The 20,583-nt window shown below is 38.2% G+C and overlaps 2 protein-coding genes across 4 annotated transcripts in view; both read left to right on the top strand.

Annotated features, from left to right (window-relative positions):
- The window catches only part of mov10l1 (Mov10 like RISC complex RNA helicase 1), a 52,891-nt gene extending 50,013 nt beyond the window's left edge, over positions 1 to 2,878 (top strand). The window contains exons 25-27 of the mRNA XM_057333920.1: positions 1,739 to 1,879; positions 2,188 to 2,279; positions 2,358 to 2,878. Coding sequence (XP_057189903.1) covers positions 1,739 to 1,879; positions 2,188 to 2,277 — 231 coding nt within the window. The 3' untranslated portion in view covers positions 2,278 to 2,279; positions 2,358 to 2,878. The remainder of the gene's footprint in view (positions 1 to 1,738; positions 1,880 to 2,187; positions 2,280 to 2,357) is intronic.
- A 1,152-nt stretch (positions 2,879 to 4,030) lies between these two features.
- Positions 4,031 to 20,381, top strand: LOC130554368 (NAD-dependent protein deacylase sirtuin-5, mitochondrial-like). 3 transcript variants are annotated; one of them, XM_057333964.1, is made up of 9 exons: positions 4,031 to 4,124; positions 6,137 to 6,257; positions 6,660 to 6,793; positions 9,520 to 9,745; positions 13,596 to 13,683; positions 13,935 to 13,988; positions 14,148 to 14,271; positions 14,438 to 14,553; positions 19,864 to 20,381. In XM_057333964.1, exons 2-9 carry the CDS (start codon positions 6,152 to 6,154, stop codon positions 19,934 to 19,936), a joined length of 921 nt encoding a protein of 306 aa, XP_057189947.1. In that variant the 5' UTR covers positions 4,031 to 4,124; positions 6,137 to 6,151; the 3' UTR covers positions 19,937 to 20,381. The 3 variants fall into 3 exon arrangements, with proteins under 3 accessions (XP_057189947.1, XP_057189949.1, XP_057189946.1); XM_057333966.1 differs by having other exon boundaries at positions 4,047 to 4,124; positions 6,134 to 6,257; XM_057333963.1 differs by lacking the exon at positions 4,031 to 4,124 and adding an exon at positions 5,535 to 5,826.
- The last annotated feature ends 202 nt before the right edge of the window (positions 20,382 to 20,583 follow it).

The following is a 20,583-nucleotide window of genomic DNA, read 5'->3' as shown; positions in this document are numbered from 1 at the left end:
TAGCAGATCATTTGTAACTCTGATCAAAGCAGTCTCTGTACTGTGACATGCTCTAAATCCAGACTGGAATTCTTCATTGATGTCATTCCTTTGGAGGAAGGAGCATAATTGAGTTGAAACTACTTTTTCCAGAACTTTAGATATGAAAGGTAGATTCGATATAGGCCTGTAGTTCCTTAGTTCTCTAGGGTCGAGTTGGGGTTTTTTGACAAGGGGCCTTATAACAGCCACCTTATATGCTTTAGGCACATGTCCTAATGTCAGAGATGAGTTAATAATACCAAGAAGAGGATCTATAATTTCTGGGAGCATCTCTTTCAGTAGATTTGTAGGTATAGGGTCTAGTATGCATGTTGTTGATTTAGATGATCTAATAATTTTAGACAGCTCATCTTGATCTACGGTATAAAATAATTGCATTTTCTCCTTAAGGGCGCTGTAGTTAGTTTGTTCAGCGGGTTTCACTTCTGATTGCATTGTTATAATTTTTTCTCTATTATCTTGGATTTTATATGTGAAGTAGTTCATAAATTCATCACTGCTATGCTGATATACAGGATCAGAAGTCACTGACGATTTATTTTTTGTTAATTTAGCCACTGTGTTAAATAAAAACCTAGGGTTGTGCTGGTTTTCTTCTGTTAGTGATGAAAAGTAGGCGGATCTAGACGTTTTAGGGCTTTCCTGTATTTTCGAATACTGTTCTTCCATGCTGTACGAAATACCTCTAATTTAGTTTTCTTATAGTTGCGCTCCATTTTTCGGGCCGCTTTCTTTAGAGCCTGAGTGTGTTCATTATGTTCAGACATTTACAATAATAAACTATAGTGTTTCTTCTAGGACTTTATAGAACAGTGGGGCTGGATGGCATCATAGGCTAATTAACATATTCATGATGTCATCGCTTAGTTTTGTGTGTTTCAAATTACTTTCCTGTTCAAGTAAATAATTTGCTGATACTTAGACTTTGCTATTGTTGCAGTTGTGGGGTTAGACTAATAGGTGTGTTAAACCAGTTCTGCTTAAAGGGATCATATGACACGGCTAAAACAAATATTATGGTCTGTTTTAGATGTAATGCAATGTGTATACACGATTTAAGGTTGATAAGCGCTGTATTTTCCACACACCGTGCATGTTTGTATCTCCTCTTTGCTCCGCCTCTCTGAAATGCGCAGATTTTTAACAAAGCTCATGGCTCTGTAAAGCGAGGTGTGCTATGATTGGCCAGTTCACCAGTGCGTAGTGATTGGTCGAATACTGCAAGAGTGTGAGGGCAATGTACCATATTTGGAACATCAGGTTCCTCTTCAATTGTACTGACAGGTACGCCCACCTTACTTGCGTATACATTTGGGCGGTCTCAGTCAAATCAGACCACCAACTGACGTAGATTTGTGGGGGTGTGGTTACACGAGGCGTTTCAGGCAGGTCTGGGTGAGCATTCGCTTTTACATAGAATGACTCTTTTGTTCCCACACTTTCATTTGTGCAATTTTACGTGTCTAATACATGCATGTGCAACTTATAACACACCAAAGACACAGAAAAACACGTTAGAAGGCTATGCCACAAATTCAACAGTTATAACTGAAGTTACTTTACTCTTTTTTTTTGACGCATCAGATTCAGAAGATTAATAAAGGAACAAAAATGCATATAATGTTGTTTTTTTGACAAACTGATGTAGTTGATATTTGTTTTTCCTCAGTTTAATGAACTTCTTTTTCAATTGTAGGTTCGCTCGAATGAGGCAATGATGAATGAAGAATTGCGTAGCACGCTGGGATTTTTGTCCAATCCCAAGCGTTTCAATGTTGCCATTACACGAGCCAAAGCTCTCCTCATTGTCATTGGAAATCCACACGTTCTTGTCATGGTGAGGTTTTTAGGCTGACAAACTGACACGTGAGCCACATGAATAGAAATGTTTTCATGTTCTATTTTCTTTTATAGCTGCTGGCCAGTGAAATAGTTAGTATACTTTTATACCAGTGTACCTGTGTCCAGGGTCAATGATAACACTCACACGGCCACTGAGTTCGGTCTTAGTTTTTCAGTGTTCAAAACATGCCGAGCATAAAAATACAGTGCCACATACACTTACGGGATAATAGTTATAATTGAACACTATAAAAAAATCAATTGTTTGTTTGTAATCCATATTTCTCTGGTTTTGTGTTACAGGACCCATGTTTCAATGCTTTACTGCAGTACTCTTATGATAACAGAGCATTCCTAGGATGTGACCCACCAGCAAGTCTACGTTTCTCTTAAAGGTTTGTCTTGCATTCCTATAAACTGTGATTACATGTCAGAAATAAATGGTTTAACCATTTCTTTTTTTTATTTTTCAGGGTTTTCTTTGAAGAAAATGAGAAACCGTATGGCATAGTGTTGTGAGACAAGTACTTGATGTATGTGTTTTGTAATAAATAAAACCCCTAGTTTTGGTTATCAACATTCTCACAGTAAGAACTTAAATTGTTTTTGTTTGACAGACATAAATGTCAGAGGTAAGGGCTGCAGTGTACCGTATGAAAATTAAAAAGTACAGTATCCCTTCCTGGTTTCCAGCAGAAGTAGTTTTGTCTTGATCTTTTCAATGTTCTTTACTTTTTGTCATTTATTTCTGCCTCTGAGCTTGCTGGAGCAGTTTAGAGATTATGTTGGCACAAAGCAGTTATTATATTTGTTCAAAAGTGTTCCTTAAATGTTTGTTTTCATATTACATTTGTAAGTCATATTTGCTTATCCTTCAGTGATGACAGTGCTACTAAAGCTAAAGAGAATTGAGAAAATAAATACATTATTTTAGCACACACAACAATCAATTATTGCTTTTGTCAATTGTTGAACTACTTTCATCAACTCACAGAAATTGGTTTAAATTTATTGATGTTGTGGGCTCATGAGACAAACCCAACACACTACAACAAATACTGGATGTGGCCTGAAGGAGATGGGAGGGGATTGGGTCAAGGGGACAGGTGGTGGGGTGGCTGGAGAGAAGTTTAAAAAATCTGAAATTTTTATATCTGAACAGATTTATTTTAAACTAGACATCACACACTTGCAGACTTAAAAAAAAAAAAAAAGATTAAAAACACTAACTGATCAAATCTACAGAGTGGCACAGACTTTCTGCAACAAATCCAGACTGAAAATCTGGGCAAAATCTGTGTAAAAGTCTTGTGTATTTTAGCCTTAACCCTGACGTCTAGAAGCCCAAAGGTCACCCCAAGAGCATTATATGAAGTGGGTAACTTGCCAGATGTGTTTAAAAGCTTGTTGTTTTTGTGGGATTCATTACATATTGGTAGGGTCCCAAGCTTGCATGCACGTGGAGAAAATGGTAAGTGTTATTTAAACAAAGCAGGGGTCATAAAAAGTGCAATTTGTTTTGGATTTAGTATTGCCCTGAATTCTGAATAAGCTATTTCACACAACAGATGTATGTAAACAGGGGACAACTGAACCCCGTTAAACATATCCTCTCATATAACAATCATAGAAAAATAAAACCTTACGTACGGAAAGTAAATTGCATTTGAACAATTAATAATTTCATGCATCGATTTATACCTCAGTCAGGATTTTTAAAAATCCTCTATTAATAATCATTTGTTTAGCAAATGTATAAGGAATGTATAATACATGTGTGCGCCAATGAATCTAAGGCTGCCTTATAAAATCTACAAAGATAATGATTTGTAGATTATTTGTCTGATTAATCAAAATGAAAGTAAATAAAGATGACTGTTTGCATCTCATAATTAAGCACACAACATTATGCAAATTGCATATTCATTACATTTATAATCTTTTAAATACATTAGATGCATTATTAGAAAAATCAATATTCATGCTGTAGAAAGAGCCTTCGACAATGTTTGCTGGTTTAAAAGGTTGGTGGTGAACAATGTTTTAAGTTACTTAGGTGTTAGAGCTTCTCTGCCTGGTCTCACGATTAGCCGCTAGAGGGAGGTATAAACCTATTTTACAATCACCATCGAACGCGAGCTTCTTTACGACATGTTTACATGGTTTACGGCAGTTAAATACTGCGAGCACATTTTCACGGAACATTCTTCTCGTTCCTCTTTCTCTCTCCATTGAACAAGGTATGATTTTATTACTTTTTCTAATTGTAGCTTTTACTTTTGGCGTTTAAAACCGTAATCATAAATGTTTTCTAATGAATTAACTTAAGCAGTCAAAATACATTTAGCCTGTTCTCACGAGCTTATGAATCACAGATAGTGAAAAACTTTTGTGATGAAGTTATGCACTGTAGATGATGAGATTTGCAAAGCCTTTGAAAACAGCTTTCCTCAAGTATTTTAAGTTCTCTTTCACAGATTGGAGAGCCTTCTGCCCTGTTTCTCTAAGACATCCCTTTTATAGCTAATCATGTTACAGATGTTCTTCCAGCTGAATCTTTTCAACATTTCTTGCTTTTCAGCCCTTTGTTGCCCCCGTGCCAACTATTTTTAGACCTGTAGCAAGCATCAAATTTGAAATGAGCTCATTTTGTGCATAAATTGTAAAATTTCTCTGTTTAAACATTTGTTATGTTCTGTTGTGAATAAAATATTGGCTCATCGTCTAGTCTTTTAGTTTTTCTTGTTTATGCTGTCTGGCTCATCCGCTATCGCCCATCTAGTGCATATACTTCATTCACCATGTAGGACATAATAAATGTGCGAACAATTGGCTGATACGAGGCACTGCTTCCGCAGCTCTGATAGTGACGGGGCGGGACTCTTTGGATTCTAATGTGGATTTGATTGGACAAGAACTTTGACAAGAGACTGAACATGAACATGAACATTTTGAGTGCACGTGCCAGACTGTCAGTTTTGAACGTGTATATATTCAAAATGCGAATTTCGTCAGCTTAGGAGCATATCAGTTTATTGACTTCCTTAAGGCTAAAAATGTTTTAATTTAAGGAAAAAACTTTATTATTTCACTGGGGCTTTAAAACTATTTAAAGAAATTAATCGGCCACTAACAGACAATCAAATGGAGCATCCTTATGGCACAGTTCACCATATACTAGCAGTGTTTTTGTATTACTTTTATGTTAAAGTTTTCAAATATCATTTATTTACCTTTGTTATTTTAAACCTGTATACGACTCTTTCTTCTGTGGAACACAAATGAAAATATTCTAAGAAATGTCACATTGTCCAAAGTGGTTTTATGTCCATTCAATAAAAATCAATGAAGGTCAATGTTGTTTGGCTATTTTTCAAAGTATCTTCTTTCTTTTGTGTTCAGCAGAAGAAAGTAAGTCCGGTTTGGAATGACATTGATTTTGAGTAAATGACTTTGATGAGAATTTCATGAGATGATCTTTTTAAAGGGGTCATATGGTGCGAACACGTGTTTTTCTGTGTCTTTGGTGTGTTATAAGTTGCTCTTGCATGTATTAGACACGTAATATTGCAGAAATGAAAGTGTGGGAACAAAAGAGTCATTCTATGTAAAAGCGAATTCTCACCCAGACCTGCCTGAAACTCCTCGTGTATCCACACTCCCACAAATCTACGTCAGTTGGTGGTCTGATTTGACTAAGACCGCCCATATGTATACGCAAGTAAGGTGGGCGTACCTGTCAGTACAATTGAAGAGGAACCTCATGTTCCAAATATGGTAAGAGGCGTTACATTTCCCTCACACGCTTGCAGTATTCCACCAATCACTACGCACTGGTTAACTGGCCAATCATAGCTCACCTCGCTTTTCAGAGCCATGAGCTTTGTTAAAAATCTGTGTGTTTCAGAGAGGCGGAGCAAAGAGGAGATACAAACATGCACGGTTTGTGGAAAATACTGCGTTTTTGAACCTTAAATTGTGTATACACATTCCATTACTTCTAAAACAAACCATAATATTCATTTTAGCCGTGTCATATGACCCCTTTAATATCATATTAACATGTCGTTATCTGCAAAATCCCTGGAAAATCGGTATATCACTTTTTTAAACTAATATCGTGCACCCCTACAAAAAGCTAAGTGATTCTCTGAATTCCAATCATGTTTCTGATGTATTAGCGGTTTGTCATAATAAAAACAGCCAGAAGCCAGTTTATATCTGTGTAACAACATATATCTGTCTTTAGCAGGGTAAAGATCAATAAATGATGATTAACCAGCTCATCTTCAAGAGAGTAGCTCCACACCTTCGCTGTGGGAGATGGGCACATGTCGAAACGCATCTCAAACAACTGGTGCGGACAAACTCAGGTGTGTCATTTAACTGTTTCAGCCCAAACCTCAAATGTCTTTAGCCTATTACACTCAGGGATTAACAGCCATTTACCCAAGTCATGATTTCTTCTGTTCACTTACACTCTTAAAAATAAGGGTCTGACAAGAACCAATAAAGATTTTACAGCTTGATGTCCTAGAAGAACTTAAAATCCACATAAGCACAGTTCTTTTAAAAAGCTAAGCTAAGCTATCTAGGCTCATAGATCATGACTGAAATCAATCCTTCAACCGAACGAATTGAAACCGTTTAGAGCACCTTAAACTACAGTCTAGTAACCTGCAGAGGCATTCCCCTGGCAACCTGCACTGCATCTGATAATGACTTATTAACTTATGTGTTTATTAACAAGCATGAATGCATGTTTGTGTTTGTAGATTTGTCTGAGTTTCGGGAGGTGTTCTCAAAGGCCAAACACATTGCCATCATCACAGGGGCTGGAGTGAGTGCAGAGAGTGGAGTACCAACCTTCAGACAGGCAGGAGGACAATGGAGGACATGGAAAACACAGGTTACAACACAAACACACACTTCTGTTGTTTCATTTCAGGGGCCATATGATAGACTACACAGATCATTTATTACATGTCTCATTAAAGGAGACATCAAATGAAAACCACTTTTTCTGTGTTTAAGTGCTATAATCGGGTCCCCGGTGCATCTAGCAACCCAGAAAACGTGAAAAATAAGAACCCAGTTAGACATATGCCCGGTTAACTGAAAATATACATCACGTGATTTATGCAAAACTTGTGAGTGAAGTACGGTAAAATGCTGCTGCATCCGAAAGCCAGAGGGCGCTCTCGTGCTGAAACTCCCAATACGCACTGCAGAAGAAGACCATAACACACGTTGTAGTAGGAAATGCGTAAGGACATGTTTTATCACCTCCTCAGGTATTTTTATGATAATAAAGTAGATTTATAATGATCATGTTTGACGGGTGTTGCTTTTTCAAATTCACGTTATAAGCGACTCAAACTCGCACTGCTTTTAGATCGAGCAGCATTTCTACTGATCCCAGAGCCGTGCTTCACGGACAAGCTATGCATCAATAAAATAAACGATACCTTGCATTATCACAGCCAGCTCGGTTTCAGCAGGATTTGGTGGTAACCGCGGTTAACCGGGCACATGTCTAAACCCAGTAACTTTGTTTTGGTGTGCCTTTCCCTGCAAGCATGTGAGAAATCAAGCCGTTCAGATTTCGCTCCGATTGTGACGTCCAAAGCGGATTTTATTTTAATGTTACCGCCCCTTAATCTACACAGTTTCACCCACCGCGCTCCACCATTGTTGTTTTCACAAGCGACAGCGGTGTACGTGATGCCATGGCTAAAGTTCGTGGACAACATGTAATGTAGTCGCTGCACAGAGTCCAAACCTAGGAAGAGACAGGAGTGGATTTATTTTATAGAGTAGAAATCCATCAGAAACCATAAGTAAAAACCTGCTTGTTTGCGCGAATCACTTCAAACCGGAGTGCTCTTTCAACCTGGGACAGTACAAGCAGGATTACCTTCAAAGTTGTTCCTCAAGAGGGATCGAGACCGACTGAACGAGACAAAACTGCCGATATAAGTAATATTTATCAACAGTCTGAATTGATGTAAATGTACCGTATATACAGTGAGGGAAATAAGTATTTGGTCCCCTGCTGATTTTGTAAGTTTGCCTGCTTACAAAGAAATGAAGGGTCTATCATTTTTATGGTATTTTAACTGATAGAGACAGAATATTTAAAAAAATCAGGGGGGAAAAATGTTATATAAAGGTTATAAATTGATTTGCATTTCAGTCAGTGAAATAAGTATTTGATCCCCTACCAACTAGCAAGAATTCTGGCTCCACAGATTGGTTATGTGCCTATATGGACCACAGATTAGTCCTGTCACTTTAAGAAAGTACTCCTAAATCAGCTTGTTATGTATATAAAAGATGCCTGCCAACAGAATCTGTATCTTCCATTTCAACCTCTCCATCACCATGGTCCAGACCAAATAGGTTTTAAAGGATGTCATCGACAAGATTGGAGACCTGCACAAACCTTGAATAGGCTACAGACAGAAGCTTGGTGAGAAGGAGACAACTGTTGGTGTGATTATTTGGAAATAGAAGAAATACTAAATAACTATCAATTGCCCTTGGTCTGGAGCTCCCTGCAAAATTTCCCCAATGGAGTAAAGATGATCATGAGAAAGGTTAAAGATCAGCCCAGAACTACACAGAAGAAGCTTGTTCATGATTTCAAGACAGTTGGGACCACGGTTAGCAAGCAAACCATTGGTAACACGCTATGCCACGATAGATTGAAATCCTGAAGCACCCGTAAGGTCCTCCTGCCCAAGAAGGCCTGCCTGGCTCATCTGAAGTTTGACAATGAACATCAAGATGATTCAGAAAAGGCTTTGGCGAAATTGCTGGCACTGCTGTGAGACCAAAATGGACTCCTGTGTTTGGAGGGAGAGAAATGCTGACTATGAGCCCAAGAACATCATGTCTACAGAGAAGCACAGTGTTGGAAACATTCTGCTTTAGGGCTTTTTCTCTGCTACAGGTATACAGGATGACTTCACCGCATTGAGGGGCTGAGGGACGGGCCAGTGTACCCTAAAATCTTGGACGAGAACCTCCTCCCCTTAACCAAAGAGTGGCTTAAGGAGAAGCACATTAAATGTCCTAGCCAGTCTCTAGACCCTAGTCCTCTAGAACATCTGTGAAGGAGGCTAAAACTCCAATTTGCTGAGCGACAGCCAAGAAACCTTAAAGATTGACAGAGGAGTGGACTAAATATATCCTGACACATGTGCAAACCTGCTGACCAACTATCAGAAATGTCTGACCTCTGTGCTTGCCATCAAGGGTTTCTCCACCAAGTACAAAGTTATGTTTTCTCGGGGATCAAATACTTATTTCACTGACTGAAATGCAAATCAATTTATAACCTTTATATTACATTTTCCCCTGATTTTTTTAATATTCTGTCTCTATCAGTTAAAATAAACCCACCATAAAAATTATAGACAAACAGGCAAACTTACAAAATCAGCAGGGGATCAAATAATTATTTCCCTCACTGTATAGAATAGAATAGAATAGAATAGAATGCCTTTATTGTCACTGTACGCATGTTTCACTTCAGAAGATGTTTAATAACTTGTTGTACTTCCAGTCTTTTGTTCTCGTAAAAGTTTTATTTGAAGAATTATTGTTGAAAGGCATTCATCTCTTTGTTAGGATTTGGCAACTCCTGAATCTTTCTCTCGTAACCCCAGCAGAGTGTGGGAGTTCTATCACTACCGCAGAGAACTCGCTCTGAATGCCTGTCCCAGCGCAGCCCACAGAGCTATTGCTGAGTGTGAGGCCCGGCTCAGCAAACAGGGTCGATCTGTGGTGGTAATCACACAGAACATAGATGAGCTGCACCACCGGGCCGGATCGAAACATGTTCTGGAGGTCCATGGTGAGAACTCCAAAGAATGCCATGTTATACAGTGGATTATAGAAAAGTGTTTGTCTTGAGTTATGATGAGGGCTTGTGTTCATTATATTCTATTTGAACTTCTCGAATGAATCTCATGAAGATGTCTTGCTCACAAATAAATAGAACATGCAAACGGAAATTATTAGGGATGTAACGATTCACCGTGAGCCGGTTGAAAATCGGTTATAATGAGTGACGATTCAAATCGGTTGAGGTGTGAACTGAATCGCAACACATTTTTTGAACAGCAGGGGCCGCTATTTTCACTGCAAATCTAAACGTGGACATGCTGATATTTCTTAAATGCAAAAAATCCAAGAAAAGCTCAGACAGTATTAGTTTGTTTATATTAAAGAGAGTTTTTCTATTATTCATTTGTTATAAAATTGTAGTTTAGTTTTGTTATTTGAAATAAAACATTATTTTATTATACAAAGAAACGTGAAGCATTTAAGAAATAATGCAAGGGAAGTTGTTCATTTCTAATTTGTTTCAACTCATTTTGTAAAAATAAATCGTGAATAAATCGCATCGTGAGATCAGAATCGTGACTCGCATCGTATCGTGAGCTGAGTGAATCGTTACATCCCTAGAAATTATACTATAATAAGATACATTTTCAGGACATTTAAGAGTTGTATTTTCATGACAAAAGGCATTTAAATTTATGATAACGAAAAACAGGTTCTCTGCAGTGAAGATAATGTACACTGTGGGAGTGTAAATAACAGCTCAACAATCACAATATGCCCAGGAGTAGTTATGGAGGAATTATATTATATTATAGTATATACAGGATTATATTACATTACACATCAATAATTGGCACAAGGGTCATTCCTTGTCAAAACAACCAAATGTTGGAAATTTCCCCGCCTCAATTTTTCAAAAATATTGTAACGGAAGCAAGACCAACATAAATAGTTATGAAAGACAAAATATTAGATGCCATAGGTAATCCACTAAATTGTAGAGGGGGTGACCATTTTTACCTAATTTAACAGCCATATTAGAGAGTGGGTGAAAATGACATGAGAAATGTGCCATTACAAAAATCTGATACTTATTTTAAAGTGGAACGTCTGAATAACAAATAATGTGGAAACTAGAAATGTATCTTCTTTCCATTTAATTCAATTCAATTCAATTTTATTTATATAGCGCTTTTCACAATGTGCATTGTTCCAAAGCAGCTTTACAGGAGCAAATAAGAAAAACACAGAAAGGTAAAACACAGCACAGTGCATGGTGTTTATAGACCAAGCAAGATCATTATAATAAATAATATCTAATAAATAAATGAATAAATAAATAAATAAATGCAGTCTCCCGGTGAGCAAGCCAACACTGCACTGCTCTGCTGTGGCGAGGAACCCAAACTCCAATGCTGAATAATGGAGAAAAAAAAACCTCGGGAGAAACCAGGCTCAGCCGGGAGGGCCAGATCTCCTCTGACGTGTCATAGCTGCACTCAGTGACCCCGACCAAAGCCACCGAGCAACGTCCACGAAGAACAGGGAGAGCCCACGAGCCGCGACCCAGGAAGCCCCACCCGCCGAAACCGTGCAGGTCCAACCCGGTCCCATTCCGCGATCAACAACAGACAACAGAGGAACAACCAGGGAAAAGTAGTAATGGCATAATTAACTTTATTCCTCTGTTGTCCGACATCGACCACAAAACAAGACCAACCAGACCAGACCCACACAGTCCCAACAAATGAAACGCCCCGAACCACAACCAACAAGCCCCCCCACTCCCTACAACACCCACCCAGCTACCTCCAATCAAAGTCACTGAGTGCAGCCATAACTTCAAACTGCTGTCGTGTGATGTAAGTTTAGCATTAAATACCAAGTATTGTAAATTTAGCATTTATGTGACAGGTAGTCCGTCTTTGCTCTCGGCTGGGGATGGAATTGTCTGAGCTGGGCCGGCCAGATGGTCGCCTTTTTCTTGGGTGGTGATGGAATTGCCTTGGATGGAGCTGGATGGTCAGTCAGTCCGCAGGCTCTCGCAGGAGGATGGCACGGGATTTTCCGATGTAGCTGGCGTAATCTCTAGTTGTGGATGGGCATATGACGTTCATCTGGGCCTGGCGGAATCTCTCCCTACCTCGGGATGGGCATCCCGAGGCGAGGGCAGAAACAGAAAGAGAATAATTAGCGTAGCTGCTGTTCATTAGCTATGTATTAGTGAATGCTTGGCTGAAAAGATGTGTCTTTAATCTAGATTTAAATTGGGAGAGTGTGTCTGACCCTCGAATAGTATCGGGGAGGCTATTCCAGAGTTTAGGTGCTACGTATGAGAAAGCTCTACCCCCTTTGGTGGATTTAGTTATTCTAGGTGTTATCAAAAGTCTGGAGTTTTGAGATCTTAGAGAGCGTGATGGGTTGTAGTGTGGTAGAAGCTCTGTTATGTAGGTAGGGGCTAAACCGTTTAAGGCTTTATAAGTAATTAAAAGAACTTTAAAGTCAATACGATACTTAATGGGTAACCAGTGAAGGGTTGATAACATTGGGGTTATGTGATCGTATTTTCTGGACCTGGTTAGAACTCTGGCAGCTGCATTCTGAACTAACTGTAGTTTGTTTATTGATGCTGCAGGACAACCACTAAGCAGTGCATTACAGTAGTCAAGTCTTGAGGTCACAAATGCATGAATAAGCTTCTCTGCGTCAGCCACACATAAAATATTTCGCAATTTGGCAACATTTCTAAGGTGGAAGAAGGCTGTTTTTGTGACATTGGAGATGTGATTTTTAAATGACAGGTTGCTGTCTAATATAACGCCAAGGTCTTTAACTGTATTTGTTGGAGTAACAGTGCAGCCTTCAATTTGCAGGTCATAATCCGAAATATTCTGCTCACGTGTCTTTGGTCCGATAAGTAATATTTCTGTTTTATTAGAATTTAAAAGAAGGAAATTACAAGTCATCCAATGCTTTATATCTTTGATGCACTCTGCCAATTTGGATAGCTGGAAGGAATCATCTGGTCTTGATGAGATATATAGCTGAGTATCATCAGCATAACAGTGGAAGCTAATTCCATGTTTTCTAATAATGTTTCCAAGGGGCAGCATGTATATGGAGAATAGCAAGGGTCCTAAAACAGATCCCTGAGGTAATCCATAATTTACTTGCGTTAGATTTGATGATTCCCCATTTAAATGGACAAATTGATGTCTGTCTGATAAGTAAGATCTGACTTAACAAAACAATTGCATTGAACGTAACCATTTCAGAGTTAATGTTAAAAATGATCAGGTTGAGGCACATTTGCTTGCTCTTAATAGTTGATTTATTATAAGATTCTGTATTCTTTGAGTTTCAGGGAAATTTGTGTAAAGGGATGTTTTTTTGTAATGGCCCGAGCACGTACAGTGTGAGGATTTGCTCATATCAGATGTAAATGTTCGCCACCTCTGACACGAACACAAAAATTCGATTCATTTGAGAGATACAAATAAATAGGTCAAGTCCTCACACTATCTCATAATTTACAATGTCCCTTTGGCAAAGTGACCCACATCTGTTTTTGATGACTGAAGAGAGTGTCTTTAATAATTATTGCACAGACCGATCGATTCGCTTCAAAATATGTCGTCAGGGGCCAGGTAAATTACCTTTATGTTGCTTGTATCTGCTTTTTGAACTTTCAATGACCTGGCACCTAAGGACTTGAATGTGGATCACCAATTCAGCTTGTTATACTACAGATGGCCTCAGATCTCAAAAATAAATAAATAAATATTTTTAAAGTTTTAGAAAAAATATCAGCCCAGTTTTGTATGAGTTTATTGTATATATTCCTTTGGTGTCTGTAGGAAATCTGTTTAAGACCAGATGTGTAAGTTGTGGAGATGTGGAAAGCAATCACAAGAGCCCCATCTGTCCATCACTGGAAGGAAAAGGGTATGTCACATTTAAATGATTCTGATATAATGTGATTTTAGTGCACATAAAAAGCAAATTTATAGTATAATGCAATTTAAGTCGCTTTGGATAAAAGCGTCTGCCAAATGCATAAATGTAAATGTAGTGCGTATGACAATATTTGTGTTTTTTGAGTAATGTGACAATATTTCTCATTAGATTTGTGTGTCAGCTGTCATCATTATAATGTTCTACAGTATCTTTCATGTGTATGAACTCATCTCTTACAGTTCACCCGATCCTGATGTCAAAGATGCACCCATACCCGTCAAAGACTTACCTAGGTGCACACTACTACTACTACTAAACAAATAATGTCAACACTATGTAGTCAAACTGTTTGTGTGAAATGACCAATCACAATTTACAAGTGCTTCACAATTAATTAGAACTTTTTGATTTAAATTGAATGAAATTTCTACGTAACGTCCTGTTTGTTGTAGATGTGATGAAAAGGGCTGTGATGGTCTTCTAAGGCCACACGTCATCTGGTTTGGAGAAACTTTGGACTCTCACATCCTTACTGAGGTGGAGAAGGAGCTAGACACATGTGACCTCTGTCTGGTGGTCAGTAATTAATTGACACTAATTGTTCTTTTTTTGGCTCATCTTCTACTGTTTTAAAAGTAGACTGAAAATGAGTCATAATTGAAGTCTTACTTGTGAATAGCTCTGTTCTGTTCTATTTAACTCCACATAAGTGATTCACTACATTGTATTGCTCTAATGTCAGGTTGGCACCTCCTCTGTTGTGTACCCGGCTGCCATGTTTGGTCCACAGGTGGCGTCCTGTGGCGTTCCAGTGGCTGAATTTAACATTCAAACAACACCCAATACAACACGCTTCAAGTAAGCAAAACCACAAGATTGCATAAATCCGTTTATTTATCATCTCTGGCAAGGATGGGGATGGTGTTTGGGGACATATGTGTTCGTAGAGTAGAGACTCGGAGATAGTTCACAAACAGAGGCGAGTAGTAACGTGCTACATTTACTTCGTTACATTGCGTGACGTTCCGTCATTTTAAAATATGCATTATAAAATGCGTCGTTTATTTCAAGGTTGTCGTCTCTTTTTACGGGCATTCCCAAATGATCGATTCTTTTGAGTCAATTCTTTTGAAAGCATTAATTGAACAATGGACAAAACCGTCTGAATAGGTTCACGAATCCGATCAAATGATTTGTTCAGATCGCAGCACGATCTGAATCGTCTGATGTGGCGGGTTACTCACTCCTCGTAGCGGGAAACTTAAGAACACAAAGTGAAGAACTCACACAGTGTAAGTGCATAAATCCAAGATGCGGTGAAGAAGTCTCCAGGTACGCGTCTTCAACGATGGCAGTGAAAGAGAAGATTCTGAGGTTCTCGAAAGGGAACAACTGTTTCATGCGCAACATAATTCGGTAAATTCTACCACACACTACAAGTTAATTTGGGCTGAATTCTCCATTTAAGACAATCCTAGGTAAAGTCCTAATGTATAGATGGTTACGCAGATTATCGTATCACATTTTGGGGCATGAGGTGCGTTATGAGTGATTGTGAATGTGCTCTGAAGAATGTTGTTGGGGCTGCACCGATTTCAAATCATAATTTTCCAACATGTTGAAAATTTAGAGTCATATTTGCTGTTGTGTGGGGGAAATGCCATCTAACCCACGCCACGGGCTTGTTCAACTCACCGTATTATTACTTCTTGCTGGTGATGTAGAACGCAATCCCGGACCCCAACCAACAGCGAAAACACAAACTAGCATCTTTCAACAAATTGAATGGCATAGGGAAACTGATATTGAATGTGTTGGTGTCAACATTTCACTTTCGGCTGAAATGGCATTTAGTTTAATTTGTCTATATCGAAAACCCTCAGCAAAGCCTGAGTTCTATGATCAATTAAAAAACCTCCTTCGTAGTTTGGATTTGACCACAGAGGTTATATTGATGGGGACTAAATTGGAGTGATAAGGGTGGAAGAAAAAAGCTTAAAAATATTACAGACTTTTTTAATCATACACAGTTAATTGAACAACCTACAAGAATAACCAATCAGTCTGAAACTAAAATAGATTTATTATTCACAAATAACCTGGAAAGAATTACTAAGAACTATAATCTAGTGACAGGGCTGTCAGATCACAATATCATTCTTTTTTCCAGGAAGCTAAAAAACATAGTTTTCAGTCCTCAGCCACACCAATACGTACATATGAATCAGTCCCAACTAGTCAACAGGAAAACCTTGGGGTAGCACTACGAGAGATTGAATGGAATGGAGTCCTCTCTAAAGGTGATCTGGAGAGTGACTGTGACCAATTTACATCAACAATTAAGAAAGTTATGGGGCCCTACCTCAGAAAGCGGAGCCAAAAGGAAAACAGGGATACATTGCCCTGGCTAAATGAAGTGTGTAGGAAACTTATGAAGGAAAGAGATCAATTATTGAAACAATCTTTAAAAACAGGTCTTACAACAGACCGACAAATATTTACCTCATTAAGAAATAAAGTAATAAAAAGGCTAAGACAAGCTAAAGCCAACTTCTTTACTGACATTATTGAAGAGGCAAGAGGAAATGGAAAGAAGATATGGCAAACCATCAACAAGCTGATTGGCAGAAAACAGAATTCTAACAATAAACATTTAGAGTTAAAAATTAACACTGAATTAGTTACAAATCCGATCATCATATCTACGGAACTAAACACCTTCTTTTTAGACTCTATTTATGAAATAACTCAATGTTTTAGTTCACCTAACTATTCTATTTGCTCTATTAATTATGCACAGGTGATTTTCCACCTACTAGAAATAACTGATATTGAAGTAGCAAATACCATCAGTGTCTTAAAAAATTCTAAGGCCATGGATATCTATGGCCTTGATACTAATTTTTTAAAAAGGGAAAAGAGTCCCTTCTACAAGCTGTGTCCCAATTCGGGGGCTACAACCTTCTAAGGTTGATTTTACTCAACCTTAGTGGGCGTTTACTTCCAAGTCTTCTATGCGGCCCACCCTTAAAAACCCAGCGTTTCTCCAGCCGGCCTCAAAACCAGGGTAGAAAATAGTCTATTACTTATTGATTTTGATGTTTTCGAATGTAAAAACCACGCGAACGTCATAAGTAGACATCAGACAATAGCATAAAACAATAAAAATGGCCAGTTCACTGCACCTTTAAACAGCTTTCAACAGCCGTTCAAGTTCAGAAATATATGTTCTTTATTTACATGCAGGCATGCAGCGCTTGCTGTTTTTTCAATGCTGAGCGCATCATAGCAACCAAACCATCTCATCTTAAAAAAACGCTGTTTTCAGATGCATAGAAACTGAGGATTCGCAGCCTAAGTTAATAAGACATTAAAAGAATGCTTATTTACAATAAAAACAGTAACCTTTGCAGATTAATAGGACTAGGTGTTATAATCCCACTATTTCAGCACAGTTGAATTGCCCAATAGGACATTTCCCATGCCTTGTGCATGACAGCGGGAGCAGTCAAGAATATGAATAGAGGTCTGAGGTTTCACTGGGAAGGCATCCTTTGTGTTTGGGGGATAAACATGAGTTGTGTGTCCGATCCCACTTTCATCACATCCATTATCCTGGGTGAAAGATGCCTTTTGGTGAGGTGCTGCTGATAATGCCCTTTGTATGGTTCCCATCAATGCGACACATCGTCAGTTGTGCACCTCAGCCTCATTGGGTGTTTCGGCCCTTTATCACAAGACACCCTCAGCCAAGTGAGGCCCACCGCAGGTTGATCAGACCTAGATGTGTGTCGCATTGTTACAAGGTCATCTGGCAGCCCATGCTGTGTCCATCCGCCTAAACCACAGCCATTGGCTTCTTCTTTCCGCACCACTGGCCAGTTCTTGATTATCCTCCACTGGACCTGTCCTCTGAAAGTGACCTATGGTGACCTCTGCAGTTAACCCGTCCAGTAGTGAGTAGTGAACTCAAGGGCACCTCAGTCGTTACCTGCCGGCCCTGAGTATCGAACAGTCAACCTTCTGGTCACGAGTCCGACTCTCTAACCATTAGGCCACGACTGCCCACACCATTAATGCATGCTCAGTGCCCCCGGTCCCGTATGGCGTAACATTACAACACACAACACCATTTTATTATGTGGTCATTTGGCAGCCCATATTGTGTCCTTCCTTTGCAACCACAGCCAGTGGCTGCTTCTCTCAGCGACAGTGGCAAGTTCTTTAACTACCGTCCGTTGGGCATGTCGTCTGATCCCCACTTCCTTAAGCAGCCTTGTAGTGGAATTGGAGACAAAGCCCCTGCAGCCCACTTCCACCGGGATAAGTGACGTGTGTGACGTTTGAGCCTCTATTTTTTGTTTGTATAGAGCCTTATCTACCTTGATTTGTCTTTTGATTTATTTTTGAATGCCTCTTTTAGCTAGGACATCATTATTATAACAGGCTGTTTTCTTAATTAGTAGTTGTTTTAATTTCTTGTCTCTATTTTCCCATGGTTTAAGACATAAAAATGAATGTATATTATCAGTACATCTGAATCAAATTTGGTCATCAAAACGTTTTATTGGATTATTTTTTTAGTAAATGAGTAGATTTAGGGGATGTTAGCGATAATAGCTATTAGTTGTAAATGTCGTTCTTTTAGGGATGTTTTATCCATTGTTGTCCATTGCCATTAAACTCGAGTGAGAATGCATCCTGTTGATATAAATTTAGATTGTTTATTAAGACAAAAGCATATTGATAGGGTGTTTTTTGGCATTTTAATGCAGTTGATTATTACCTATATTTAATTATTTGTAATGTAAGTATAATAAACTAGAATATATTTTGAATATATTAAGTGTATATATTATTATAAAGATAACATTTGTCATTAAATTGTGTTTCTGTATATTTTTATAATATGTATAATGTGCATGTACGAATTCAAAAATGTTTTATGTATAATGTTATAATGTACAATAAATTAAACAAAAAGAAGTGCCTGATGAGTCGTGTTTGAGTTCTGGGTTCATAAATGTAACCCTCGTCGTTGGTGTGTTCCCCCAAATGTCTCTGCGTTGTGTGATGCACTGGGTGTACGAGGAGGAAACCAAGACCGTCGTTGTCACAGCAGTGAAGCTTTCTTTTTTTATTTGTCTCGTACACATCAGGCACTTATCACAAAGGAAGAGCATTGTGTTAATTACAAATTAACATCAAAACATTATATATCCAATTACAACAGGCAGCAAAATAGCTGTAGCTGCAGCCAATCACATGGCTGCAAACTAAGTAAAAATAAACTTCAACATAGAAAAAACTAAAGATACTGCAGATGTAAGATATAGGCAAAATACAAATGATAAAACCACAAAATACACAAATGAACCTTGAACACAATACAATATAATGAAAAAATATACTCCACCACATGGAATTTTCAACATATGAAATAATATCAGAAATACGAAACCATCCATCGAAAATGACTGCATATACACGTTAGTAAACCTCTTTAATAACAATATATCTCCTTATATAACACGGATGGTCAAAATAATCATATAAATGTAAAAGATACCAAAGAGCAGGGAAAACCCTCCTTACCTTGTCACAAAGGAAGAGCACTGTGACCAACAACAGCTCCACTCATGTAAAGAGAGCACAAACAAACAATGAACCACAGCTCCCCCTACTGCTGGAGGAACATATTACATCTTCCCCACATAAATATTTATTTATTTCAAGCAAACAGGTACAAGGTATATACACAGCACACAGTCAACTGCGCATTATAAAAATGCATGAACATTAAAAATACATATACATTATACTTACTACAAAGTGTGATGGATCTTAAAGTGGTAAAATTGCTTGAGATTGCTTGCTTGCCCGCCATGAACTTCCTGGAACTATCCGAAGGCTCCATGAGTCACGTGACGCTCGTGCATTCTGAACTTACGTTGGCGCAACTCTCATACTAAAGGGCTCTGGTCAGAATCAAGTATTCCAGAGAGCCGTGTTATAATTAGAGTGATATCATTTATTCAACAAACATGACTAATTTGCTTTGTTTTTAGATAATTAGGATAATGCCACTGTTTCTAATGGTAAAATATCTATTTTTAATAAATACAGCGTTTATTATATTTGACTAATCCTGTGTTTTGTGTGTTAAAGGTTTCATTTCCAGGGCCCCTGTTCAACGACCCTTCCCATCGCTCTTGCACGTCATGAGTCTGAAGTCATATGATGCTGAAATCATTGTCATTTGCAATAACATTTAACTGGATATCAAAATTTCTGAGATTAAAAAAATGTTTTATCTCGTTGTTTTGGAAATAGCACAGACTGTTTTACATAAACTTAACATGATGATTTCGAAAATGGACCAACGAATCTGGATTGTAGACTCAGAAACAAGGCACAACATTGTTTATTGAACATTTCTATGCATACTGTAAATACTCACATTACTGAAATGCATTATGTATTGATTAAAAGTATTTACACAGAAATGAGCTTTCATATATGCTGTATATATTGATTAAATGTTTTATGTGTTAACTTCCTTTCCTCTCTACTGTGTCTTAAAAGTTAGTTGTTTGACAATATGCACATGTAATTAGTATAGTTTCTACTATGTCTATAGGATTACTGTGATTAAAAGAATGACGGCTAAAGGGAAGCCTCACATTTCTAGCACAGAAGCCACAAATGTTCCTTACTCAACTCAACTTTATTTATATAGCGCTTTTTACAATTTTCATTGTTACAAAGCAGCTGTACATGAGACATATTGACTATAAGGAAAACGTCTTGGTTACGGATGTAACCTCGGTTCCCTGATGGAGGGAACGAGACGTTGTGTCGAACCGACAGAATGGGGTTTGTCTTGAG

The sequence above is a fragment of the Triplophysa rosa genome, linkage group LG5, assembly GCF_024868665.1.
Source record: "Triplophysa rosa linkage group LG5, Trosa_1v2, whole genome shotgun sequence".
Taxonomy (NCBI): Eukaryota; Metazoa; Chordata; class Actinopteri; order Cypriniformes; family Nemacheilidae; genus Triplophysa; species Triplophysa rosa.
Note: the sequence above shows the minus strand (reverse complement) of the source record. Positions and strands in the feature narration are given on the sequence as shown.